This window comes from Chelon labrosus (assembly GCF_963514085.1).
Source record: "Chelon labrosus genome assembly, chromosome: 22".
NCBI lineage: Eukaryota > Metazoa > Chordata > Actinopteri > Mugiliformes > Mugilidae > Chelon > Chelon labrosus.
The window spans coordinates 21,317,454-21,345,235 of NC_140355.1; the positions used below are offsets into that span (position 1 = coordinate 21,317,454).

General features: G+C 40.0%; 3 protein-coding genes across 4 annotated transcripts; 2 read left to right on the forward strand and 1 right to left on the reverse strand.

The window, feature by feature from the left end:
• The first annotated feature begins 483 nt into the window (after window positions 1-483).
• hnrnpd (heterogeneous nuclear ribonucleoprotein D) lies at window positions 484-7,594 on the forward strand. Its single transcript, XM_084572330.1, has 8 exons — window positions 484-1,007; window positions 2,299-2,467; window positions 3,086-3,247; window positions 3,325-3,456; window positions 3,550-3,649; window positions 4,677-4,832; window positions 6,133-6,228; window positions 7,461-7,594. Exons 1-7 carry the CDS (start codon window positions 841-843, stop codon window positions 6,198-6,200), a joined length of 954 nt encoding a protein of 317 aa, XP_084428456.1. The 5' UTR covers window positions 484-840; the 3' UTR covers window positions 6,201-6,228; window positions 7,461-7,594.
• Window positions 7,595-8,086: 492 nt separating this feature from the next.
• Window positions 8,087-11,805, reverse strand: LOC311507816 (vesicle-associated membrane protein 8; the record flags this gene model as incomplete). Of its 2 annotated transcripts, none has more annotated exons than XM_084572331.1 (3): window positions 11,654-11,805; window positions 10,857-11,030; window positions 8,087-8,224 (listed from the first exon to the last, which is right to left on the reverse strand). In XM_084572331.1, the coding sequence occupies exons 1-3, from the start codon at window positions 11,654-11,656 to the stop codon at window positions 8,087-8,089; spliced, it is 315 nt and encodes a 104-aa protein (XP_084428457.1). In that variant the 5' UTR covers window positions 11,657-11,805. The 2 variants fall into 2 exon arrangements, with proteins under 2 accessions (XP_084428457.1, XP_084428458.1); XM_084572332.1 differs by lacking the exon at window positions 11,654-11,805 and adding an exon at window positions 11,227-11,570.
• Window positions 11,806-15,304: 3,499 nt separating this feature from the next.
• mat2al (methionine adenosyltransferase II, alpha-like) lies at window positions 15,305-21,116 on the forward strand. Its single transcript, XM_084572000.1, has 9 exons — window positions 15,305-16,319; window positions 17,745-17,822; window positions 18,067-18,189; window positions 18,286-18,398; window positions 19,351-19,494; window positions 19,578-19,796; window positions 19,873-20,055; window positions 20,507-20,640; window positions 20,733-21,116. Exons 1-9 carry the CDS (start codon window positions 16,244-16,246, stop codon window positions 20,833-20,835), a joined length of 1,173 nt encoding a protein of 390 aa, XP_084428126.1. The 5' UTR covers window positions 15,305-16,243; the 3' UTR covers window positions 20,836-21,116.
• Window positions 21,117-27,782: the final 6,666 nt, after the last annotated feature.

Consider the following 27,782-nt stretch of genomic DNA (forward strand, 5'->3'; position numbering starts at 1 on the left):
CGCACACCAATCAGCCATAACATTACGACCACCTCGTCCAAGTTTTTCCAGTTTTCCGAGAGGTGGAGGTGCCGCCGCCTCCGTGGATCGTGACACTTTTGTTTGTCCAGGACGTCCCACTGGATGCTGGATTGAATTTGGAGGCCAAGTTAACAGCTTGAACTCAATGTTCTTGCTGTTACTCGAAACATTATTGAGCTAAAGGGCATCATCCTGCTGAAAGAGGCAATCGGAATAGTTTTTATAAACGGGTCAGCATGATCTTAAATAAATAAATTAAAATTCACTTTTTTTTCTCATCTGTAATTTTTGTTTGTATTTTATACATTAATAAAACGCTATATATTAATATATATATATATATAAGTATAAAAATAAATAAATTCCTTATAAATTAATTTGAGCATACATACTAGCATACAGTAGGGGGCGCTGTGGACGCTTCCCTTCTGTTCGTCTCCTGTTGTTAAAAACCACCGAAGAAGAAGGAAGTAACGGCGATGAAAACAAATCGACGCTCACAAAATACACCTTCCTAACTCTACCCTTTTTTTTTTAAATTTGCTTTCCCGAAACAAAAAATAATAACGTTAAACAAACGTACAGATGGTTAAACTTGGCGGCAGTCGTTTTTTTATTTAACGATATATCCTAAATGTTAGCTAGCCGCTAGCTGTCACCAGTAGCTCACAACAAGCCAGCTGCTAGCTTAGCTGCTACTGGTAAATTTTTTTTGTTTTGACGTAGCTTTAGTTTCCGAGTGGGTGCAGCAGCTGTGATTTAAAACTTAAAACTTGAGTTATTTAAACAAACAAACAACAACAAAAAAAAAGTCAAAAGATGTCGGATGATTATGAATTCAGCGATGACCCGTCGATGATGAGAATGGAGGAGGATGGGGAGGCGAACAGCGACGACCCGATGTCAGCGGCTGGGGACTGTGGCCTGATGGGGGGCGAGGCCGAGGGCTCGAGGATTGACGCTAGTAAAAACGAGGAGGATGAGGGGTAAGGAGACGTTAGCTGCCCCCCTATCCACCCACCCCGGGCTTTTACATACACCCACTTCCCGGTGTATTAGGTACAACCAGTGGAAAACGAAGGCACTTCAATGTGACAGCCATAGCCCACTGAGTGAAATGTCAAAATAATAGGAACAGTTCACAGCCCCATTCAGAATGAAAACAGCTGATTCAACAGCTCTCTGTGTTAGTGCAGAATACCAGAACGTTTGTCAAGATAAGATTTAGTGAAAGAGTGTTACTGCTTCTCTAGTGTACCTAATAAACTGGCCGGTTTAATTGACATCTGCTTATGGAGGCGTCCAGAGTTATAACTTGAGCTTGGTGTATAAATAAATAACCTAATGAGTGTGCTGTCAGCGGGCCAGAGAGAACATTACATCTTGTTCCAGCATGTGTATCATCTTCAGTCATGACACACACACACACACACACACACACAAAACAAACAGAGCTGTTCATGGTTCTGAAACAACAGTGGGTAGCGGAGCACTGATTTGAAACAGCAGCTGTTACAGTATTCTGCCGACGCCCCAAATGATGTCGGTGTTTATTTGCGAGCATGAAACCGAGGTCAGATCTTAAGTGGTCGGTCAAGATGGATGTGGAGGCGCTATTTTGATTCTAGGTTTATACACACGTGTAATTAAAGCTGGATAGAAATGACAAGAGAGGACACAGAGTATCCAGACAACACTACTACGATATTCTGCTCAATGATCTCGGTGTTTATTTGTATACAGATACTAAGATCGGATCTCAAGTGTTGGCTGTGGACGCACGCGGAGACGCCTTTAAATATTTGCTAATTTTCTGTGACAGTAAACTTTTGGTTTCTTCGACAGCTGCTCAGACAATTAAAGGGATTAGAATATTTTTATCTTTTTACTATTGTCTACATTTCAAATGGAAGTAAACGGAAGTTCTGTAGTAAATAAATGTATATGTATAGCTTCTAAAATATGTTTTATTATAGATTAAATGACCAAACAGTAAATAAAAGTACACCAGTTTCACTAAATAATAATAAGATTATTGAAGTTAACAATTGTCAGATTTGCTGAAAAGCATTTTTTTGCAGCTTTTCAGTCTTTCTCTGATGGAAAAATATAACTTAACAAGTTTTTTTGAGTGTTAAAAGAGAAATAAAGGAAAATTAATACAACAATAAGGTCTAGACATTCGCGCTTCCAGGTTATTTGTAGTAAACGTGGGGATTTGTTTAAGCGCTTTCCTCATTCAGCGTCTTACCGTTCTTATCTCCGTTTTATCAACAGGAAGATGTTTGTCGGAGGGCTCAGCTGGGACACGACCAAGAAGGACCTGAAGGATTACTTCTCAAAGTTCGGGGAGGTCGTTGACTGCACGTTAAAGCTGGACCCCATGACTGGACGTTCGAGGGGCTTCGGCTTCGTGCTCTTCAAAGAAGCCGAGAGTGTCGATAAGGTATTCTCCTGCCTGCGTTGTATCTGTGCACGGCATACCGCCACAAACACAGTGCAGATGTCGGGCATCCAGTTTTCGTTTTCCTTTTGCATCACGGTGATCTTGGAAAAAATTGGAGTATACACGAGGATAACACAATACACAGTACACATTCGTTTGTACTAGAAATAAGTAGTGCATCTTGGAAAACAAGTACAAAAACAAGGTTATTCTGCAACAGGCGAAGATTTTTTTCAATTTACATTGTTAAACGAGATTCCCAGATATTTATTTTTTAGCTCAATTACATCCTCAGCTCTGCAGTGATAATGGAGGTGAGGCACAAACTGGCTCTAAATCCTTCTGATCTGGTACTGAATGATAGAAGTTGGTATGAAATACTGATTTCCTACATTTTCCTCTTCTATGGGACAGTATAGTCCAATTTTGGAGTGTTAGCTGGACAAAACAAGGCGAATTTAAGAAATAACTCTGGCTCTGAAAAGTATTTGCAGGCCTTGAATTAAGTGAAACTAGTCTTGATTATGAGGCTAAATACATCTGAACATTCGTTGCGTTGGACTCAGATAGGCAGAATTCTGTGTGACCTTTTTGTCGTTTATTTGTTTCGTTGTGAAGGTCGCCTCACAGAAGGAACATAAACTCAACGGGAAGGTCATCGACCCCAAAAAAGCCAAGGCCATGAAGAGCAAGGAGCCCGTGAAGAAGATCTTCGTCGGCGGCCTCTCTCCAGACACTCCTGAGGAGAAAGTCAGAGAGTACTTTGATGCTTTCGGCGAGGTACGATCATCTCCACGCTGCACGTTTTCCCCCTCTTGTCGTGTTATTGTATTCATGTTTATACATAATGTGAGCAGGTGGAGTCGATTGAACTTCCCATGGAGAACAAAACAAACAAAAGGCGAGGTTTCTGCTTCATCACGTTCAAAGAAGAGGAACCAGTGAAGAAAATCATGGAGAAGAAGTATCACAATATTGGACTAAGCAAGGTACGGGATCTTTGTTGTTTTTTATTTTTAGTTTTGCTTCAAGTCAGACCCTAGCCTTTTTTTAATGTCGATTTATATGATCGGTTCTTACAGTGTGAAATAAAAGTGGCGATGTCCAAGGAGCAGTACCAGCAGCAGCAGTACTGGGGAGGCAGAGGGGGCTACTCGTCCAGGTCTCGAGGACGAGGTGGTGGTGAGTTTTCATTCAACAGCTCTCTGAATTATTATTACTGAATGCCAGAACCTTTAGGAAGACAAGATTTAGTGCAGGGCTGTTACAGTAGAATGTTTTCACTAGTGTACCTAATAAACTGGCATTTTAATTGACATCGGTAGAGTAGTGAAACTATGATGCGCATGGAAGCTTTGTCAGGGCGGAAATCAATAAATAAAGAAGAACTTAACGTGTGAGAGACTTTACAGCTTGTTCCAAAATATGGATCATCTCCCCAAGTCAACAAACAGCTGTCCTTGGTTCTGAAACAACAGTGGATAGCGATGCATCGTTGTGAAACAGCAGCTGTTACAGTTTTAAAATAACTAACGTCAGGGCGGAAATAAGGAAGAACTTAACGTGTGAAAGACTTTCCAGCTTCTTCCAAAATCTGGATCGTCTCCCAAAGTCAACAAGCAGCTGTTCTTGGTTCTGAAACAACAAAAACACATTAAATCGATATTTATTTTCGTACAGAGAGAGAAAGATTTCAAGATTTAGTGAAGGGCTGTTATAGTAGAATGTTTTCACTTGTGTACCTAATAAACTGGCATTTTAATTGACATCAGTAAAATAATGAAGCTATGATGCGCGTGGAAGCTTTGTTTGTAAAATAACTAACATCAGGTTGGAAGTAAAGAAGAACTTAACGCGTGAGAAACTTTACACCTTGATCCAAAATATGGATCATTTCCCCAAGTCAACAAACAGCTGTTCTTGGTTCTGAAACAACAGTGGATAGCGATGAATCGTTGCAAAACAGCAATGTTACAATTGTATGCTTTGCCCCACATGAAGTCTGTATTTATTTTACTGTATTTTACAGCTGTTCTTGGTTCTGAAACAACAAAAACACATTCAGTCGATATTCATTTGCGTACAGAGAAAGAAAGATTTCAAGATTTAGTGCAGGACTAGTGAACCAAAAGGAAACAAGTAATGTTGTAATTTTCAGTTTCAGTAAATCGTATAATTCTCTAAACGTATCTTTTCTGTTTCTTTTCAGGCCCCAGTCAGAATTGGAACCAGGGTTACGGCAACTACTGGAATCAAGGCTATGGGAATTATGGGAATTATGGTTACGGTAATCAAGGATATGGAGGATATGGTGGCTATGATTACCCAGCTTACAACAACTATTACGGCTATGGTGACTACAACGGTTAGTAAGAGCCCCCCCAGCCTCATGACCCCTTCTGATTGGTTCTTGCTGACCCGCCAACCAGAAGGCTCCTACCCATGGTTACCGTTGCTAACGTGACGTTCCGGTAAGACAAACAAACTCTTTCGTCACAAAAGAAGAGGGAAATTGAGAACGGGACAATTAAGGAAAAATGTTTAAAATGTGTGGCGTGTTTGTTTTTTTTTTATTATTTTTGTTTTTTTATTGCCTATCCCAAAAAAGAAATAAACAAATAAATACTGAGAAACGTCACCACCTGATTGGGCTGTGTGTGTGTGACCAGACTGGGAGTTCAACCCAAATAAAAAACCTTCTGTACATATGACAGAGACGCCATAACCAGAGATAAAGTCGTTAAATTTGGAGTTTAATTATCCCGTGAAAACAGGACGTAGGTTCTAAGACGTCCTCAGGTTAACGGGGCTTGAATCTCTGGTTCTGTCGTCTCTGCTACTTCCTGCTTCCACCCCACTACATGTCAGAGGTTATAATATAACTTTTATATTACTTTGTTATGTTACTTTGCTTTTCTTGATTCAGATTGATAGTAAAAAAAATAAATATATATATATATATATATTTTTCAAAAATAAAACCTGATGTGATGCGACTGTATTGATGTTGGGGGAGAATTTACAAACTACCTGTTAGTGTTTAAATCAGCTCCACGTTTAATGATGTTGATGAACAAATTAATGCATCGTAAATAAAGTCCAACACATCCAAATCTGCTGCCGTGCATCTCATCCATCTCTTCATCCTTCACGAGTTCATTCTTCTGATGGTTTTGAGCTTTTTTTTTTTTTTTTTTTCTTTCTGTGACATCTTGACTTGGCATCCAAACATTTGTCCAAACTTTAACACAACCTTAATTATATATAATTACTGAGGGAAGCGGAGGCTGAAAAAGAGCTGCAAATCAAAGAACACTCTTTAAAAAATAAAGATAAAAGACGCTGATTCACACTGGATTCATTTCATCACAGGGCCTCTGTTTTAGGAGGAACATGGTTTGTAATTTGCGGTTCGAATCGCACACATGGCTGATTCAGCGGGATTGAAATCACAGACGACCTCTGCGACTATTCCTACATGACTCGAGGTCTCCAGGTCAAACCCAGTCCCGTGTGCACAAGCCTCTAATCTATTGTTTGTCTAACCTAGCAACAGTAACATGGGCAGGCCTTGACTTTAAAAAAAACAAAACAAAAAAAAAAAGGGTCAGTTGTCTTCTTTTATTTGTCAAAAGGATGAAAATGATTTTATTCTGCACTCGCAGATCAATCCGGCGGATACGGCAAGTCGCCGCGGCGTGGTGGTCACACCAACAGTTACAAGCCGTATTAAAGGGGAGAGACCCCTCGTCCACAAGTAGGTACGTAGCCGCACAAATACACGTCGTCATTTAAAAACTTAAAGTAGTTATATTTACTTTGGTGTTTGGTAACATTATGCATAATTTTCCTCTTTATAAATTTCTTTTTCTCAGCACCCTCAAGTGCTTTACAGTAGTGGTAACATAGAGGCTACGCTCATGTGGCGATTATTTTAACAGCCGGCCTTCTGCTGCCTCTTTTGCACCTTCTTTTTTTTTTTTTTTTTGTAAAGTTAACAGGTAAAGTTCTGCTACTACAGTAAATGGATGCCAAAGTTAAGGATGTGCAAAGGAAAACAGAAAAGGAAAGTGTGTTGTCTCCTAACTCTGACATACCTTGTTTGTACCTGCCAGCGGAGCTTCCTTGCAGGCCATGAGCTGACTCCCAGATACTCTCAGGGCCCGCTCAATGCGGACCGGGTACGAGAAGCATACGCTCTCGAATGCTGCCATTTGGTATGGTCTTACAACATCCTGTATCAGCATTTCTAAACTAAACAATATGGGACACGTCCAGCTTTGTCATCTTTCTTTCCATTTTTAATTTCTTTGCAACTGTTTGTAATGTAAAACTTAAAATATACACATGTAATTGTCATTTTTTACAGGCCCTTACTCCCCCACAAGTAATATGATTATAAATATTTGAAAATAACTATTTGCTTTTCAAAGGATACGTACAGCTTTCTCTGGACTTTCCAGTTCCTAATGTTAATATATATATTTATATATATATGCACTTCTAATCTTATCTAAAATGCTTGTTTCTTTATTTAGCCAGTAGTCCATGAGCTAAAACCTGGTTTTGGACTCTACTGTGTTGGGGGATAAAGTGCTTTACTTTGTGTACATGTATTGTTCTGTTTTGTGTTACTGACAGACAGCGATGATGGAAAAGTTCTTCCTCTTTAATTATTTTTTTCATAATTTCCCTGTAACATATTTTCCTCTCGGTAAAACCAGAAGAATCAAAGAGTCGCTACAGAAAAATTTCCAGAAATTTGCATGTGATGCTTTCTTTAACGTGTACTTTTTTGACCGATCTGAAGGTTTCTCGCTTAACTTTCTAACTTTTTTTAAAAAAACACAAAATAATTTTCTTATTGTTTCTTATTTTATTTATTATTATTACATGGGACGTTATAAACAGGGGATTCCTTTAGCTCTTAGTGATGGCAGCAGCGTCTTTTGATTCGTCCAGGGCTGATTTCGTTTTCGCTTGTTCTCTGCAGGTTTCAGAGCGACGAGGAGCGACGCCGCCGGAGCGTCGACCGGAGAGATGATGGTAGCTGATTGTAAGACAATAAATGAAGATGAACCTACAGTACACTTATCTATATTTACCACAGTATGTCAGTGTTTATTCAGACTGTGGCGACCTCTTAATAAGTTCCTCATCCCTTCTTCTTCTTCTTCTTCTTCTTCTTCTTTTCTATTTAATGTTCTCAACTGATTCTTGTGACTTGTTTATTCCATAATTCAAATGTAATGTTGGTTTAAACTCATCACACACACACACACACACACACACACACACAGTACTGTGGTAGCAAAGATACAAACCCATGTGTTGTAATTATCCTCTTTATCATCAGTCATATGATACATATACAGTATATACACAGTGTATTAAAATAAAAACAATAAACGCTCATTTGCGTTTCCATTAATAAGAGTGATGTCGACTGTTGGAGTGTTAACGAAGGATTTCAGCCGACTTTTAATCTCTGAACCGAATCAATAACCATCATCGCTTTTTGATCTCTGAATATATATATATAAAAAAAAACATCTCCCACGACTCCTGAGTGCAACCGAATGTCCGTGGACGAGCAGGCCCGAGTTCTTCCGGGGTGGTTCATATAACGTTGGTGGCGGCGAGGATGATGAGGATGATGATGATCACCACGATCAAGCCGATTATAATCATCAGTTTGATGTTTTTCCACCAGTATTTACGGGCGACCCGCGTGGACGTTCTCTGGAACGAGTCGGCCTTCGAAGAGAAAATGACAGAAAACTTAGAATTAATGAAACAGAATTACATTTGTTTATTTAGAAAAGAAAAAGACATTAGTAGGTATCACTTATTTTGTTCATCTAAACTATAGTCTACATTAAAATGGAGCAGATTTTAGGCGATCAGTCACTTTTAAGAGAAATTATCCACTTTCTGCTGCTTCACCAGGTTCATATAAAGCTGGAAATGTCATAAAATAATATTTTTTCCATCACACTAATGCATTTTTAAAAATAATTTAACCGAGTCAAAGAATAAAGAGGTTTAAATTCAGGTTCTGAAACTAAATTTTGCTGCTTAAACCAGAAAATATTTGGCAAATTCGCTCAAAATCGTTTAATCAAATATCAATCAGCTCATACCTGCAGCTGTAAGAATAATTAGTAATTAATATATAATATTATATATATAATAATACTATATGTGGTGGTTAAGTAATTCATTCATGCTCTGCTGTTTCACCAGGTTCATATGAAGCTTGAAATGTAATAAAAATAATAAATAACTACAGTTTATTTTGTCCGTTTATTTTTTTCCTTCATGTTTTTGTGCTATTACAGAGAATATAAAATAATATAACAATAATAATATGACAAACTTGCAACTCTAAGAAGAATTAATTGTTTCTAATTGGCCATATAAAGATGTAAATGTCATCAAATATACTGGTTTATTTGATGTTGTAAGAATTTAACTTCTTTCATTGAAAGAAAAAAATGAATAAATATTTAGAAGCTGTTTCTATTTCCTCTTTTGTTCAGTTTTACATTTACCTGCTAAAATTAACATATTTTGTCCCTATGTGTTTCTGCTGTTTCACTAGATTCACATAAAGTTGAAAATGGATATAAAATGTTAGATTATTTTCCCCCCATCATATTTTTTTGATGTTATAAATGTAATATAATAATCAGATACAATACTAATAAAATAAAAATATTTGTTTTAAGATATATATTCAATATTCAGTCTTAGCTGCAGTTTCCATTTCCTCTTTTGTTCAACATAAATTAGCTATAAAAATATTTCTGTCATCATATATGACAGAAATATTCACATTTTGTCACTAAAATAGTAAATTCACCTAAAAATTATGATAAATATTCTTTCAATGAAGCAATAGTCAATTAAAATTGGACTGGATCCATATGAAGCTGGAAATGTAATGAAATACGTTAACTGTTTCTTTAAAAGAAAATATATATATATATTAGCAGGTATACAGTTCAGCTTCGAAAAGTCTTAAATATTCTCTTTCAACTAACAGTAGCTCTTCCTAGCTTCCTAGCCCCTCAGCTAATAGTAATACTTCCTGTTTCCCCTTTTGAATGATGAATACTGCCACCTGCTGCTATGAAAAGTTACTGAACAGCTCCCCATAGTTTCCTAGCTTCCTAGCTAATTGCAGCTCTTCCTAGCTTCCTAGCCTCCCAGCTAATAGTAGCTCCTCCTAGCTTCCTCACCTGTCAGCTAATACTAGGTCTTCCTAGCCTCCCAGATAACACTAGCTCCTCCTAGCTTCGTTGCCTCTCAGTTAATAGCTCTTCCTAGCTTACTCACCTGTCAGCTAATAGTAGCTCCACCTAGCTTCCTTACCTCTCAGCTAATAGTAGCTCCTCCTAGCTTCCTCACCTGTCAGCTAATACTAGCTCTTCCTAGCCTCCCAGATAACACTAGCTCCTCCTAGCTTCGTTGCCTCTCAGTTAATAGCTCTTCCTAGCTTACTCACCTGTCAGCTAATAGTAGCTCCTCCTAGCTCCTTAGCCTCCCAGCTAATAGTAGCTCCTCCCAGCTCCTTAGCCTCCTAGCTAATAGTAGCTTTTCCTAGCTTTCTCGCCTCTCAGCTAATAGTATCTCCTCCTAGCTTCCTCATCTGTCAGCTAATAGTAGCTCTTCCTAGCTTCCTCACCTCTCAGCTAATAGTAGCTCCTCCTAGCTCTTTAGCCTCCCAGCTAATAGTAACTGCTCCTAGCTTCCTCGCCTCCCAGCTAATAGTAGCTTTTCCTAGCTTCCTCATCTGTCAGCTAATAGTAGCTTTTCCTAGCTTCCTCATCTGTCAGCTAATAGTAGCCCCTGCTAGCTTCCTAGCCCCTCAGCTAATTGTTTCCCATTTCCCCTTTTGAACGATAATTACTGCCACCTGCTGGTATGAAAAGTTAGCCTACTGAACAAAATTTTGCTAATAAGGAAATGAATGAATTGCTGTAAAACACCTTCAAGTAATAGTTATGAGTAATAGTTTGAGACTTCCAGTTTCTGTCAACTCTATAAAACATTTTTGCATAATTAACATAAATTACATGTGGATGAAGTTGTGTTTGAGCAAACCAAGCAAAGACTGGACTATTCTTTCATATTTTATGAGAAATGTTCAGTAATTTGACACAGTTGTGCCTCAAACGAGACTCAAAGGAGTATATTTGATTAGTTTAGAGTTTCCTAAGAGGCCACAAACAAAAAATGTTGGGAGCTGCTGCTTTAATCTTAATAAATTGATTGTGTTTTAACGACAGGTGCAGTATGAGCCTCTGAAAGCTCGTGATGTCGATGCATTTCCTCCTGCAGCCTCAGTCGTTTAGATATTTATCTATGTGGGTCAGATACTCACGGTGGCCTGCAGGTCGTCGGTCTTGCCGATGAGATCATCTAACCTGTCGCCCCTCTCCAGCACTTTGTTGATGTTGTCTTTGAGAATAACTTTCACCTCGTTCACCTGACCCTGCACTTGGTCGAGCTGGGACGAGGAGGTGCCCGAGGCGGGCGGCTGAGGGTTCGTGTCAGCCTGCAGGAAATAAAGATAAAACGTTTAAATGTCGTGGTTGAAGCCAGGCTAAAGATCGTTCTGTGCAAGAGTTTTCTGACAGACCGAGTGTCACTTCCTGCTGCTGTTAAACAGGAAGGAGTCGGAGGGTTTACGAAGGCCCGTGTGAGAGCGTTACGTTAAATACTCAGGTTTAAATATGTTAAAGAACACTCACCATGGCAGCCGTGTCTCAGTCAACAAAACTCAGCCTCATACAAATAAATATCAAAGTGAAATCCTCTCCTCAGAGCGCCGTCCAGCCCCGATATACAAATGGGTTTCTTGTCAGAGTACAGTGTGAGTCATTCACTAAAGAGCTAAACAAACTGAAGGTTGCTCCTTCTTCTCCGTTACTCATTAACAAGCCTCAATCAAAGTCTGGCTGGCTTCACCAGACCCGGTCACCATCACCGCCGCAAGAAACTCGGCCGCCTCACACCGACAAGCAAGCACAACTTTCATTTCCTGCTTTTTCAGGAACTACTTTCAGGCTGCTACATATTCAGCATTAAAGAGGAGAAGCACTTCTAAGAACAGGCCGCGGGAACAGAGACTAGAAAGAGAAGATATGTCTGGGTTTAAGGCATGTTGGGTTTACGTACCATGAGCAGTCGGAGGGGTGGCCAGCGCTGGGCTGATATGTCTGGGCAAAGGGCTCTGTGTTTCCAGCTCAGGGATATTTGCAAGGCAATAAAGGGCTGAAGTCACCCGGTTGCTCCACTTCATTTCCTCATCCTGTGCTGTTGTGTGCAGCCCGTTGTTTCAGCAGTATGGTTAACCCCCAGCCTGAGCGCTCACGGGTCATATGTTTAACTGGAACTCCACCTTCTCCACTTTTACTGGACGACGCTCAGTTTGACTCTCGTGTAATTAAAGGTGTGAAAAGAGTTAAGTTTCATGTCGTCGCTTGTTCTTTTGAGTCTCCTTTTGATCGTTCTGTGTCCCTGTGTGGTTGTTTTTCTCACATTTTGATCAAGGTGCTTCTCTTTGCGTTGCTTTGAATCAGTTTCTTGTCATATTGCATCTCGTTTTTTCCCCTTTTTGTGGTTGCTCTATGACTCTTTGTCAACTTTGTGTCCATTTTTGTCTCCTTTTGCGTGTTTTGTGCTTGTTTGTCTCGGTTTTTGTCGCAGTTTTACATCTCTTTGTTGTCATTTTGCATCTCTTTGGTCTCTTTTTAGGTTGTTTTATATTTATTTTGCATCTTTCTCTACTTAGTGACTTTATTTACTAGTTTTCTGTCTCTTTTTTTTGTTTGAATCCCCTTTTGTGTCTTATTTGTTTGCTTTGTGTCACTGTGTAGACATTTTTGGTCTGTTGTCATTGTTGCATCCTTCAGGACTTGTTTGCATCTTTCTTGGGTCATTTTGCATCTCTTTTTGTTCCTTTATTTGTCTCTTTTTGTTCCTTTATTTGTCTCTTTTTGTCTGTTTTGTACTTGTTTTTCCACGTTTGTTGTCAGTTTGCGTCTCTCTTTGGTTATTTTCTCTCTCTTTGTAGTCGCTCTGTGTCAATGTTGTTGCCTTTTTCTGTCATTTTTACATCTTTCTGTAGTTTTTTGCAATTTGCTTTGGTCCTTTTTTTGTCTCTGTGGACATTTGCGTAAATTTGTTGTCACTTTGAAGCTCATTTGTTGTAATTGTTGCGCATCTCTGTGTGGTTGTTTTTTTCTCATTTTGTGGTCATATTGCTTCTCTTTGTAGCCACTTTGTGTTGCTATAAAGCTGTTTTATTGTCATTTTGCATCTCTCTCTTTTGTTTGTGTTGTGTCTCTTTGTCAACTTTGCATCGGTTTCTGGTTGCTTTGTGTCACTCTGTGGATGTTTTTTGTCTGTTTTTTGTTATTCTGCATCCTTCTGGACTTGTTTGCATCTTTCTTGGGTCATTTTACATCTCTTTTTGTTTGTTTTGTTCTTGTTTGTCTATGTTTGCGTCACCTTTTGGCAGTTTTTTGTCTGTTTGTTGTCACTTTGCATCTCTTTTTGGTCATTTTGTGTCTCTTCTGTGTTTGTTTTATGTCTCTGACAATTTTGCACCATTTTTTTTGACTGCTCTACGTCTCTATGTGGAGGTTTTCCTTAACTTGTGTCTCCGTTGTCCATTTAAGTTGCCTTGAAGCTGTTTTTAGTCAGTTTATTGTCATGTCTGTAGTTGTTTGCGTCTCTCTTGGGTCATTTTACATTTCTTTTTGGTCCTTTTTTGTCATTTTTTGTAAGTTTGCATCACTGCACGGCTGTTTTTGTCTAGTTGTTGTCATTTTGCATGTCTTTGTGGTCATGTTGTGTCTCTTCTGAATCTGTTTCTGGTCGATTCCTGTCTCTTTTTGACCGTTCTGCACCTCTGTGTGGTTGTGTTTCTCACATCGTGGTTGCTTTGCTTCTCCGTGTCGTCACACTTTACACTTTGGGTAACTGTGAAACTGTGCATCTTTCTGTTGTCGCTTGCATCTCTCTTTTTGTGTCTCTGTTCGGTTGATTTAGGCCTCCTTGCCGACGTCGGCATCAGTTTTGGTCGTTTTCCTTTTCTTTCCGATAATTCTGCATCTCTGTCTTGTTGTTTTTCTCACTGTGTTGTCACATTGCATCTTTGTGTAGCCGTCTATTTGTTATTGTTTCACGTCTTTCTCTAGATGTTTGTGATGCATTTCTCTTTAATCCTTTTTTCGTGGCTGCTTCCCTGTAGTCGTATTGCATTTCTTTCTGTCACTGTTTTTGTCCGTCTGTTGTCACTTTGCATCTTTCTTTAGTCATTTGCATTTCTCTTTTTGCATCTTTTCAGCTGTCACATGTCTCTTTGTGGTCATATTGTGTCTCTCTGCAGTAGTTTCTGTTTGACTTTGGTTCTTTTTGTTTCATTATATCTGTTCTCCATGTTGTCTTTCTCTCATTCAGTCCTTCCATGCCATGACCTAAACACATTTCATTAGATATTTTCTCATCTTGATATTTATGAGACTTTAAAACAACAAGTAAGTTGAGTAGGTATTGTTCTGGTTCATTCATCTACTTTTTATGTCCTGGGCCTCACACAAAGAGGCTAAGATAGCTCCAACATTATTTTAGTCATTAATATCAGCAGGTTTTGCATGTCCTCCCTCTTTGCGCTGCTCTTACAGCCTTTTCCCTCCCATGAAACGCAAAACATTGATGTGAGTGTGTTTGTATCGTGCGAGCTGCACAGGGAAGTAGAAAACAGGGCGAGGAGGAAGAGGAATTAACTGTTGACTGTTGCGGGGATGGAAGTAGAACTAATTCTTCGTTACACACATAAATCCTAGATACATGTAATAATTGCACAATACGGAGAAGTCCAGAAACGCCCTCTGCAGCTTTACTCAGATCTGCTAGTACGTCCCAGATAGAGAGGATCAGGACGTGAGTCATGCAAATTGAAATTGAGCACTGGGAGGGGGTGATGTGCTTTGATGAAAGATTACCAAATACTAATGGCAGCAGTCAAATAAAGCCAAATAAAAACACTTAAATAAAGCTGCACTAACTTGAGATAATGAATGCAAACGGTGCAGCAGTCATCGGCTTTGTGCTGCTGACGTGTTTTACTTTCAGGAAACAGGACATTATGAGGAAAATACACAAACACGATGCATAAGTATGATATCCCAGTAATATGAAAAGTGAAACCACCAAGTAGTTGTAAGGTTGTTATTCCGTTTTTTTGCAGAATCATATTTTTTCTGTGGCAGCTTGTTTTGTTAAACTGAATTAAAAAGTAAAACTTATTCATGTTCCCATCAGAAAACTTAACAAATATGTTTTTAAAGTGATATAAAAAAAGGTGCATTAGCATTAGCTGAGCATAAGCATCTTGTACATTTACACTGCGTAACATTTGCTGAGTTAGCGGCGCCCTCTGTAGGTTTTGCAAAGATATGTAACCTGCATTGAAGACTCCTTTCCCCAGGGAGTAACATGAACAGCCATCCATATTCTTATGGATTTTATAATGTGCACAATGCCAGAATCTGTTAATGTACAGGCTAAATAACACGGTTAAAGGTTCAAATGTGTGCACGTTGCCTTCTGTAGTATAAATCAGTAGTATTTTGTTGCCAGATTCCCTAAAAACACAATGTGGCACACTTAGGGTACTTTTGTTTTATCTAAATGTACAAAACGGAGAGTCTGCCTGGTTCTATTTTTACTAGAACCTTTGTAGCGTATCTGTGCTTTGTGGTATTGGAGACTTGTTTCTCCGTGGAGTAACATGAGTGCTTAACAGCCAGATGGAGGTAATGTCAATATTCTTATGAATTTTATAATGTGCACAATGCCAGAATCTGTTGATGTACAGGCTAAATAACACGGCTAAAGGCTCAAATGTGCGTACGTTGCCTCCTGTAGTGTAAATCAGTAGTGTTTTGTTGCCAGATTCCCTAAAAACACGATGTGACACACTTTGGGTACTTTGGTTTTATCTAAATGTAAAAAACGGAGAGTCGGCCTCATTATATTTTTTACTAGAACCTTTGTAGCATATGTGTGCTCTGTGGTATTTCTATAAAGTCTTGGTACAGTTCTAGTCAAGGGCATCAAGGGATATTTTAAGAGAGGATCAAAATTTTAGTGTATAACAAATTAAACAGCTGCAATGTTCCTAACACTGGGAATCTATTCTCCGAAGTCTCACCTATCCATAGAGACCAGGGTCATGCATATGCACCTGATAGTTTTGGAGATATTCCTGATTTATGTTGGGTTTGTCTGTTTGCTGCAGGACAGGTAGCTGAGGGAGCTCAGGTGCTCTGAGGCCACCTGGTGGGCAGATGGAGAATATATAAACCCTTCAGTGAAGACCAGACTTTCATTGAAAATGTGCAGTAGGTTATAAAGTGGTCTGAAAATCAAAGTGTGTCCAAACATCGCCATCTTGAGGCCGTCCGGTTTGTTCTGCACATTCCTCCTTCAGCCTTCCCAGCTGCTTGCAGATCCAAAGAGGAAATGAGTTCTTCACGTTTCCTCCACTGATAAAAAAAGAAAAAAAAAGAAAAGAAAGTTGCACCAGTGGTTCTCCACAGTTTGAATCAGATTTACTGCTTCTGAGCTTCGACCTCTCGTCGGAGTTAATTATTTCCCCAGAGTTTAATCACAGGCTGCATTCACGGACCAGCACCGACACGCTGAACGTTTGTCTCCGTTAAATTTGACTTTTCTGCAGCGACCGACGAGCTGAAGATGAACCCGAGCAGCAGAGCCCGCAGCGGGAAGACCTTCCTGTTCACCTCCGAGTCTGTGGGACAAGGACACTCCGGTACCGTTCTCACTGTACAACACACACGGATGCATTAAATGGACATGTCTGCACTGTGTGGACATGTCTGCACATGCATGGACTAGGTGTATGTCAGTGTAACTCAGTAAAACACTAAATCTAGTGCAGAAACCATGGACTTAGAAACACTACACAACAGACGTGAATGTATGGAGGACTCTGTTAACCAAAATTCAATTACGTTTTATTATTAATTGTTCAAAATTCTTATTATTTCATTATGGTGTCTCATCATATTGTAAATCAGAGTTAAAACAAGACAAATGTGATGTTGAAATTAGAAATAAAAGCTTAAAATAAATGCTAAAATCAAAACATTAGAAATGTGAAAAGCAAAATTAATCATCATTAACACTATTATTATTATTTATTATTGGTATTGTTAGTGTTATTTAATGTTAAAGTTCCACAATTTCGAATAAATGTCTTTTTGCAGAGTTAAAAAACAAATCAGTAGTCATGCCAAATATGAAGCTACACTTTGTTGCCTGTTAGCTTAGCTTTACATGCAGCCAGTTGCAGTTAGCTGATCTTAGCATGTAGCCACTTGACTAAATCCTAGCTATCAGCGAGTTAGAATTATCTTAGCTCTTTGCCAGTTAGCTATTCTTACCTGCTCGCTCATTTTTACTAGTAGTGAGTTAGCTTATTGCTAGGAAGCGGTAGTTAAGCTAACATTGTAGCCAGTTAGCCAGTCTTAGTGAGCTGCCAGTTATTTTATTTCTACAAGTTTATTGCTTTAGTAACCAGTTAGCGTATTTTAATAGCAGCCTATCCTATCTTATCTTAACATGCAGCAAGTTAGTAAACCTTAGTGAACGAACCAGTTAACGTATCTTTGCATGCAGTTAGTTAACTAAGTGAGCAGCCAGTTAGTTTATTTGTACCATTAGCTAGTTATTTTTCCTTAGTAAGCAGCCAGTTAGCTTGTCTTAACATGCAGCAAGTTAGTAAACATTGGTGAACAGCATGTTAGTTTATCTTAACATGCAGCTTGTTACATTATCGTAGCATGCAGCCAGTTAGCTTATCTTAGCATGCAGTTAACTAATTGAGAAACCAGTTAGTTTATTTTTACCAGTAGCCAGTTATTTTTTGCCTTAGTTAGCAGCCAGTTAGCTTGTCTTAACATGCAGCAAGTTAGGTTATCTTAGCTAGCAGCCACAAACTTTTGTCTTATTGTTCAATGAGCTAGCTTATCTTAGCTAGCACCCAGTTAGCTGACCCTAGCATGCAGTTAGTTAGCTTAACTTAGCTTAAGAACAGGTTACTTGTCTTAACACGTAGTTAGTTAACATTAGAAGCAGTTTGCTACTTAGCTAGTAGCGGGTTATCTTATGTAATACAAACATCCTGTATCTATGGATCGGCTAATGTAAGAAAAGGGTGATTTTGTTTTCACAGATAAAATGTGTGATCAGATCAGTGATGCTGTACTTGACGCATACCTGAGTCAGGACCCCGACTCCAAAGTGGCCTGTGGTAAGTTTTCATCCTTCAAAATAAGCAGTTGGTGTTTAGGAAGTTAAAAACAATGTAGTTTCAGTGTTTGTTTGTTTGAAAGGTAACACTTGATAATTAATGATTAAACAGTGTTTAGATCAAAGTTCATTATCACAATCACTGCCTTGTGGTTCATCAAATGCATTCTGCTCACTGTTAATTAACAAAAAAAAAGGCTTGACCAACCCGTTCTTAATGTCATGTTGGACTTGATGTGTTGTAGAATGTGTGGCAAAGACAGGCATGATTTTACTGGTTGGAGAAGTGACATCTAAAGCCATAGTGGATCTCCAGTCAGTCGTACGAGATACTGTTAAGAAGATTGGCTACGACGACTCCTCAAAAGGTATCCAGCATTTTTATTTGTTCATTTGAGTTTATCCAAAATCTGCCCTGGATCTTGGCTTATTGTGACTTATTTTGCACAAACCGCGATGTGCAGGTTTTGATTACAAGACCTGCAACGTGCTGGTCGCCCTGGAGCCGCAGTGTGAGGAGATATCGGACTGTGTGTTTGAAGGCAGGGACCAGGAGGACATCGGTGCAGGAGACCAGGTTCAGTATTTGACCTTTTATAACTACACTGGATTGGTGGTAAACTGCTAGTCGCTCCAAAGCAATGAAGCTAATGCTAAAGGTCAAAACTTCAGTTCCACAAATGTCCACTTGAGGCTAGTTCCAAAAGTGAGTCTAACACCACCATAGATTTCCATGTTAACTTTACAGCAACTTATGTCTCTTTAGTTAATTTCTCCATTCATGACGCTGGTGAATTTTTATAATATTTACTTGTTCAAATTATATCAAGGCATAAAGTGACAGGTGGGTGTACATTTCTAATTAACTAGGAGTTAGATGAAGTTAGGCACTTCCAAATTCCAAGATGGAGACGACTAGAGACGCCTCACTGAGCTTCAAAATCTGTATGTGATGTCACAAAGGGTTTGTCCACCTTTATTTAAAATCAGTGGCTGTACAATGTTCACCGTCTTACTACAGAATGTTAGCGTGTTTTGTCAGCAACATGCTACCAACACTACTATGCTAAAGTTTAGCAGGTGTTCAACATCTTGCCACAGAATGTTAGCATGTTAATTAGCAACGTGCTTACAATATTATTATGCTAAAGTTTAGCAGGTGATTATTATGTTTACGTTGTTCAGGAGATTGTTAGCATGTTTATTGGCAACATGCTAACAACACTATTATGCTAAAGTTTAGCAGGTGTTAACAGCGTTCAACATCTTAGTACAGATTGTTAGCATGTTAACTAACAACATGCTTACAACACTACTATGCTAAAGTTTAACAGGTGTTTATTATGTTTACAGTGTTCAGGATCTTAGTACAGAATGTTAGCATGTTTATTAGCCTTAAAGTACAACTGGGATTATTTTGTAATTAAGTGAATTTTGACTTGTTGGTGATCCCCAAAGGTTCATCCTGAATTTAAACAAACATTTAGTTTGTACTTGGGGTTTTCATGTGTATCTGTTTGTCTGTTCAGGGTTTTATGTTTGGCTACGCCACAGATGAGACAGAGGAGTGTATGCCCTTAACCATCCTCCTGGCTCATAAACTCAACCACAAGATGAAGGAGCTGTCACGAAACGGAGAGTGTCCTTGGATTCTACCTGACTCCAAATCACAGGTGAACGTCTTCAGAAGAAAACTGGGTCATTTGAGTTTTAATGTTGTGTTAATATTAAAGAGTTCACTATGACTTTTCTTCAGGTCACTGTGGAGTATCAAGACAACATGGGAGCCATGGAGCCGCTGCGTGTCCACACTGTGGTCATCTCAGTGCAACACAGCCCCAACATCACGCTGGAGGAGATCCGACGCCACCTGATGGAGAAGGTGGTGAAGGTCGTCATTCCTGCCAAGTACCTGGACGATAAAACCATCTACCATCTGCTGCCGAGCGGGAAATTCCTCATGGGAGGCCCGCAGGTTGGTAATCATTAAACGTTGTTTGTGACGTGTTGCGGCGTGCATGAGTTGACTTTTTTTTTTTGTGTGTCAACAGGGCGATGCAGGACTCACAGGGCGTAAAATCATAGTGGACACCTATGGAGGATGGGGTGGACACGGAGGAGGAGCGTTCTCCGGAAAGGACTACTCCAAGGTGGATCGGTCAGGAGCTTATGCGGCGCGTTGGGTCGCCAAGTCTCTGGTCAAAGCTGGACTGTGTAGGAGAGCTCTTGTCCAGGTGAAGATGTTCATAAACTTATTTTTGGACATATTAGTTGAAACTATAGACTGTAGGACAAATGGACACCATGACAGCTCTTTAAAAGTGAAGTCAAAGCAAGTAGAGCTCCCCCTGGTGGCTGGCTGCAATATAGGTCATAAGCTCCACCCCCTCCGTGTTAGTGGATGGGACACGTCAAATACATTGTTTCAAACACTTAAATATCTTCTCGCTACGTTAGCTTCAACATGCTAATGCTAACCTTTGTAAAAGTTGTGCTTGGTTAGTTTACACTTGACACCAACCAGAGGGCACCTACATATTATTATATTATCAAGCCCCGCCCCATTTTACTGGTGTTAGTTTAGACACACAATTGGTATGCAGGGTCAATTTTTCCGCTTCCACTGTAACGACAATTTGGATTTTTATTGAATAGCATTTAATTAAAGTAAAGCATGTCTTTCAGATCTCTTATGCTATAGGTGTGAGCCATCCACTCTCCATCGCAGTGTTTCACTACGGGACATCGGACCGGGACGAAGACGAGCTTCTGCAGATAGTGCAGAAGAACTTTGACCTGAGGCCTGGAGTCATTGTGAAGTATGTGTTGACTTTCATATCATTAAAAAAAAAAAAAAACACTCATCTTTCCATCTATACCAGAGTAACATTGGATGTGATTCTTTTAACAGAGAGCTGGGGCTGAAGCGACCAATTTACCAGGACACCGCCTGCTACGGTCACTTTGGCAGGAAGGAGTTCCCCTGGGAAAAACCGAAGCCTCTGGTGTTTTGAGTTTGGAGTTTGGAGTCGGACACGCTCTTGTAATCATTCATAAAATCATACATCCGTGAATATAAGTACGTGAATGTTTTAATTTCTGGCATTAAACTGTAACAGCAGTGAAGAAATACAGGTTTTTAAATTTAAAAAATCGAGGTACTTTTGTTTTAATCTAGTGAATTCTTGGAATAATCATGACTTTTCCAAAAAAAATATGTATTTTATAATATGTAAGTAATTAAAAAGCTGCAATAAACTGTATGTAAACGACTACCAGTGAGATCTTAGTATCAAAGACCCCGCTAGATTTATCTTGTGACCCTTTTAAGTGCCTTGACCCGTAGGTTGGACACCGCTAGTCTTAAAGGGGAACTACTGTTTTTTACAACCTGTACCATATTTCTGGCATAAAATACGATCGTTTACTCACCCATATAACTTTGTTGTTATTTGGAGTCGTTCGTCAGATATTTAGATCCGCGTATATCCATATAGTGGGAGTTAATGGGGCACCAAAAAGCAGCCTCTAAATAACGCATTATCTGCCACGAAACTTGTTAATTTCAACAATATTTTGTTATGATACGCTAGTGCTATTCCCCGTTGAGTCCGGAGGTTGTAAAAAACAGTAGTTCCTCTTTAACTTTTAACAAACTGGCCATAAAATATGTCATTTCCACATTACTCATAAGCTAGTCAGTCAATATATATTTTGGTCAGTCAAACAAATATAACAGAATAAAATACTTCTGTATTATTCAGGGAAAAATGAACAAATACTGCATATCTGTGAGTTTGCAAAAGTAAAGCGCTGCTCTTGGATTACAAGTTAATTTCAAGGCTGAATTATTTCTTCAGTTTGGTGTTCAAAACTTTAATAAATATGCAAAAAAATAAAATAAAACACATTAACTGCACATATTTGACCCAGAACACAGCAGGAAGTTAATTTGTACTTCTAATGAGGACATTAGATTTCAATTTTATTTATCGTCCTCTCTTCTTTTTTTTTATTATTTTTCTTTTTCTTTCTTTTTCTTTTCTTTGTGCATCTTATCAGCTTGTTAGTGTTAATAACCACCAACAGGTGGAGCTGTTGCATCAGACCTGGGACTGCCTGAACCTGTGGCCTTGTAGCCCCCCCCCCCCCCCCCCCCCCCCCCCCAGAGGTACCATGACATACACCTACAGACTGAACTGTTACATCAGTTGTTTCCAAGAAACTGCAGCACAGAGTGAGACTAATGAAATCGTCAGATTTAAAGAGGGGGAGTCTGTAATGTCTCATGGTTTTTATTTTACGCAGCTTAAAAATGAAGTGAATAACATTGATGTGACATTTATGTGGATGAGACAAACCACATCATCAACACTGGAGCTTTCATCAGAGGTCAGAGGTCAGAGGTCAGCATGGACACCCTGACTGGTCCCAGACTAAACATGTGATCCACTGAGTGTTCTGACTCCTTTCTATCAGAACCAGCATCAACTTCTTCAGCAGCTCGTCTGTTGGATCAGAACCACACGAGTCAGACTCACTGATCCTTGGTCTGATCCCTGACTCTGGTTCTCCTCCTTCACTGGACTACTGTTGACCTCCTCATCCTTCTTTCTCTTCCTCATCTTCTTCCTCTTCTTCCTTCTCCTCTTCCTCCTCCTCTGCTTCCACTCCTTCTTCCTCTTCCTCCTCTTCTACCTCCCCTTCCTCCTCCTGCTCCTCCTCTTCTTTCTCCTCTTCTTCCTTCTCTTCCTCCTCTTCTTCTTTCTCTTCCTCTTCTTCTTCCTCCTCCTCCTTTTCTACTTCCTCCTCCTCCCCTTCTTCCTGCTCTTCCTCCTCCTCTTCTTTTTCCTCCTCCTGCTCCTCCTTTCACCTCCTCATTTTCTTCCTCTTCTTCTTTCTCCTCCTCCTCTTGTTCCTATTTTTTCTCTTCTTGCTCTTCCTCCACCTCCTCTTCTCATCCTCTGCTTCCACTCCCTCCTCCTCCTCCTTTTTCTCCTCCTCATCTTCTTCCTCTTCTTCTTCTTTGTCCTCTACTTCCTCCTCCACCTCATCTTCTTTCTCCTCATCCTCTTATTATTTCACCTCCTTCTCCTCTTCTTCTTTATCCAATTCTTCTTTTTCCTTCTCCTCTTCTACTTCCCACTCCTCTTCTTCCTCTTTTTCTTCCTCCTCCTCTTCTTCCTCCTCCTCCTCCATCACAGTTTGGTCCTTTCAGTCAAAATCTCTCAAATTCTTCCACTTGAACATTTTTCCTGCTCCTAACATTAACTTTAAGGACGTAATGTTTGTTTTTAGAACATGAACATAGAATAATATTAATCATCTAGATAAAGTCTCATGGTGGCGCTAGAGGAGAAGAAGTCAAAGGAAACATGAAAATCACACCGATGAATCTTCTGGGAACAACAAACGTTTGTTCAAAGTTTCATGGCAGTTTAACTTGGACCAAAGAGCCAAAATGGAGGATCATGACACCAACATTCATGACCTTCACGATCTTTTAGGATTTCATTTAGTTTATTTTCCATTTATTTTTATATTTCTTTTAGTTTGCAATACAGTTAAATAGATAAAAGTTTAACTGTTATTATTTTCCACCTTATAAACTACAAAGCTAGTCAATAAAACATGCTTTTATTGTGAAAATCCTCCCTTTTGTTCTCATTCTCCTTCTCATTTTCAGCGCTGCGTTCCTGTCAAAGGAATTATTCATAGTTTTCAATCAGAGGCTCGTCAGTGTTTAACAGTAATTGAATTTTGATATGGGGGCAATTATTCATCGTTTAAGGTTATTTGCATTAATTTGAAATATTAATGGATTCTTTTGGGGTGACAGAGGAGATGAGTATTTGGTCACAGAGGAGCTTCACCACTTCAGGCTTCATATCAGAGGCTGGTATTACCCGCCGTCCTCCACGGCCAGCTCGGGTCGGACGGAGGGAGGGAGGCCTCGGATCGTTCCTATTATGCAGAAAATTAACGGGATTTTTGGGAACACGCAGAGAAGAGCTTAAGAAAATCCTCTGAATTATAATTGCAAATGGTGATTTTCGTGAAATTCAGCGTCTTCATTTGATCTCGTCTATATTCCCTCAGATGAATGAATGTCATGGTGACATTTGTCCAGTGTTTCATCATTTTGCTATTTCTTTACATTGTTATTGGCTGAGAGATGTTCTTCCTGGTGTTAGCTGTGCTAGCATCACAGCTACATGTTGGTGTCATGATCCTCCATTTTGGCTCTTTGGTCCGAGTTAAACTGGCTCAACATCTGCTGCATGAAACTGCCATGAAACTTTGAACAAACGTTTGTTGTTCCCAGAATATTCATCCGTGTGATTTTCATGTTTCCTTTGGCTTCTTCTCTAGTGCCACCACGAGAGTTTATCTAGATGATTAACAGATTATTCTACATTCATGTTCTAAAAACAAACACTGTAACGACTAGACGACTAGATCAGAACATCTCCAGAACTGTAGCTCCTGATCCTGGTCTGCAGTGGTCCAAGGAAGGAGGAGAACCAGAGACAGGGTCATGGACCAAGGATCCATGAGGAGGAAGAAGAAGAAGAAGTAGAAGAGGCAGAGGAGGAGGAAGAATAGGAGGTGAACAAAGAGGAAGATGAGGACATGCAGGAAGAAGAGGAGAAGGAAGTGGAAAAAAAGAAGAATAGGAGGAAGAGGAAGAAGAGGCAGATGAGGAGGAAGTAAGGGAGAAGAAAGATGAAGTGGAAAAAGAGGAAGAAGAGGAGTAGGGGGAAGGAAGATGAAGAATAGCAGATGAAAGAAGAGGAAGATGAGGACATGCAGGAAGAAGAGGAGGTAGAGGAGGAAGAGTATGAGGAAGAGGGGGAAGAATAAGAGTAAGAAGAGGACAGGGAAGAGGAAAAAGAAGAACAGATGGAGGAAGGAGTAGGAAGAGGAAGAAGAGGAAGAGGAGGATGACAAAACATAGGAGGAGGATGAAGAAGAGGATGTGGAGGAGGAAGAAAAAGTGGAGGAAGTGGAGGAGGAGGAATGAGAAAGAAGAAAAAGAATGGGAGGTGGAGGAGGATGAATTGGAAATAAAGGAGGTGGAGGAGGAGGAGGAGAATGAGGAAAGCAAAGGAGGAGGAAAAAGAGAAGGCTGTTGAGAAAGAGGAAAAAGAGGAGACGGAGGAGGAAGAGGAAGAAGAGGTCGAGGAATGAGGAAGAGGAAGAAGAGGAGGACGACGAGGAGGAAAAAGAGGAGGAGGAGGATTGATACTAACATTAGCATTGAGCTCAGAGTAATGCTATACGCTCCACAGAGCTGCTAGCTCAGCTCTAGGCTCCCTTTCTCTTTCTATTTTTCCTCCTCTAAATTTCCAGCGTAATGAGATTTTTGTGTCCGGACTCACAGCGAGGTCAGAGTCAGAGATGAGACGAGAGAGGAGACGGCCTCAGTCTGGAGGAGCTGATTTTCTGATTCAGCGCTCAGACCTCCCTGATTGTCTTGACAACCTGTTAAGAAATTCAGGAGGAGGAACGGCCAGCTCATGAAATTTGCAGATCTTGATTGACTTTGGGATATTTTCATAAAGGCCATCCATGTGTACAGATGGAGGTGGTCTCCTGTAAGTCTTGAGAAAGGAGGAGGGGTGGGGGGGCGACTCCTCCACCCATCAAACCCACTCTTACGTCAAGTAGACAGACAAGATATTGGATCTTTTCTTTTTCTTTTTTTTTTTTTTATCTGAAGGACCTCTCAGTCTGGTCATGCTTGACTTGACCCGGCCTTTGTACGTTTTGACAAACCTCAGAGTTTCTCCACAGGTGTGAAAGTACTTCATTACCATAGCTATAGCTTAGACTCACTACACAACCCCCGCAGAAAAGACTTCAACGAGTTGTCAGTTCTGTAAAATTTATTTCCAAGTGTTTTAATTCTCTTTCAAGTAAGGAATTAAATTAAATTTGATTGGAATATAGGATCCAACAGTATCAGGGTTCCCACTCCTGACCAGAAATAATTTTCCAGGACTTTTCCAGGACATTTTCAGCTGCTACGGAGACAAGTTATCATGTCATACACCAATACATTCCCCGCTCATTCTTTGGAATGATACTAGCGACACTGGCACTTTTCAATTTACCGTAGTCCCGAGTTTTGTCTCTAAGCGCGGGGTCTGAAAAGTCACTAAAGCCAGAAACTCTCTGCTAAAGCTAGCGACAAAATCAAATTTGATTTGCTGGCAGTGTCACGTGGGGCGCTGCACTGGCTAGAGGCAGAGAAGCTCTGTGCCTTATGTTGCCCAGAAGACATGCATGCGCATAACTTTTAACCCGTTTGCATTCAGGATAAATAATTTTCCAGGATAATTTAATAATTTCCAGGACATTTGACCTTTTTTCCATGACTGGAAAATTGGTCAATCATTTTCCAGGTTTTCCAGGTTTTCCAGGACGCGTGGGAACCCTGAGTATCATTCATTTAAGTCCGACGTTTACGCTCTTTTAGCTGGTCTCCACGTAGCCTGGGAGCTAGCCTGCCCTTCCCCTGCCGACAAATTTCTTGGGGCTGAAAGTCGGTCTGAAGTCTCTCCATTGGGAACTGATTCTGCTCCAGCAAATATCTGTCGAGCCAATCAAATCGTTTGGGCGGGGCTTAATGATGGATATAGCTCTGCCTGTGTCGCCAAAAGCTACCGACCTCTGTGTCCTCACGACTTTCTCACATCAGGCGTTCGGTGCGTGACTTTGTGGAGCCCGAACGATTCATTTCCACGTCCTAAATCTGCCATCCACTCACAAAATCCACCTCGAGAAATCCCGCTGACTTCTCTCGCTGAAAGATGTTGGCTAATATGCAGATCAGGGGCTGGAGCGGATACTTTCCCCTCCCTTAACTTCTCTTTTAATGTATCACCTTGAAATCCACAGGGCATCCTCCCAGGAGTCCCTTTGTCTATGAATGCTAATGGGATCTCTCTGTGTTAATAATAAATAGCTGCTGATAAAATAATAAATTTCTAATGTCCCGCTCTGACCTTTTTTTTTCCCCTCTCTCTTTCTCGCAGCTCAGATTAGTTTATCAGGGCTGTGCTGCCCCCCAAACACTTTGGCCTTAATTATTTAAAGTGCCTGAAAAATTCATATCTTTCTTTTTTTGGGGTGCAAAAGCCATCGTTCAGCCTGTGAAAATTTGGGAAAGGAGGCAGCGGGGGGAATGAAATATTCAGCAGCGTGCAGGCCTTTCAATTATTTTTCAGATGCATGAATGTTAAAAAATAAATAAATAAAAAAAACACATGCGGAGTGAAATGAGCATTTTTTTAAAGGCAGAATAAATCCTACAACAATATACGATGGCACTGTCAATTATTTAGCTCTAAATCTCCCTGCCGAGACTTCACACATTTAATCACGTTTAGGGAATTTGGATACAATCACGTTTGTTTTTCTCACCCTGAAGCAAAAAAATTTAAAAAAGTATATTTTCTGCTGGTAAATGTTTGAAAAAATGTCCATTTAGGAGCACATCCCAGGGGTTCTAGTCCTAGACTGTCAGACTCTGAAACATTCTTGTTCCATCAATGTTTAACAGACAACAAAAACGTTAAAAAAAAGAGAGATGTTTCCATTCTCATCTGTAATTTAAGCGTTCCTCCGTGTTGTATCCTATCCCTGGTATCGCTGCTTCTCAACACAAATGCCTTTGTTTGCTGGCTGTCATCGTGCTGTATTATTTAGAGGCAAAGAACAAACAGAAAGCCTTTCGCCGTCTTCTTCGTCTTCTCCCCTTCCTAATTCGTTTGGCTCCTCGGGCCTGTCAGCGCATCCACCACAGGGATCAATTTCACCACCATCACAAAACCCACTGGATCAGATCAGATGGGACGCACGCACTTAAAATGCCCTCGCTGTCTTTCGCCCCTCTGAGGGGTAAAAATCTTTCCTCATGCTCAGAAAAAAACTTTTAAGGAGAAACGGTTTGATA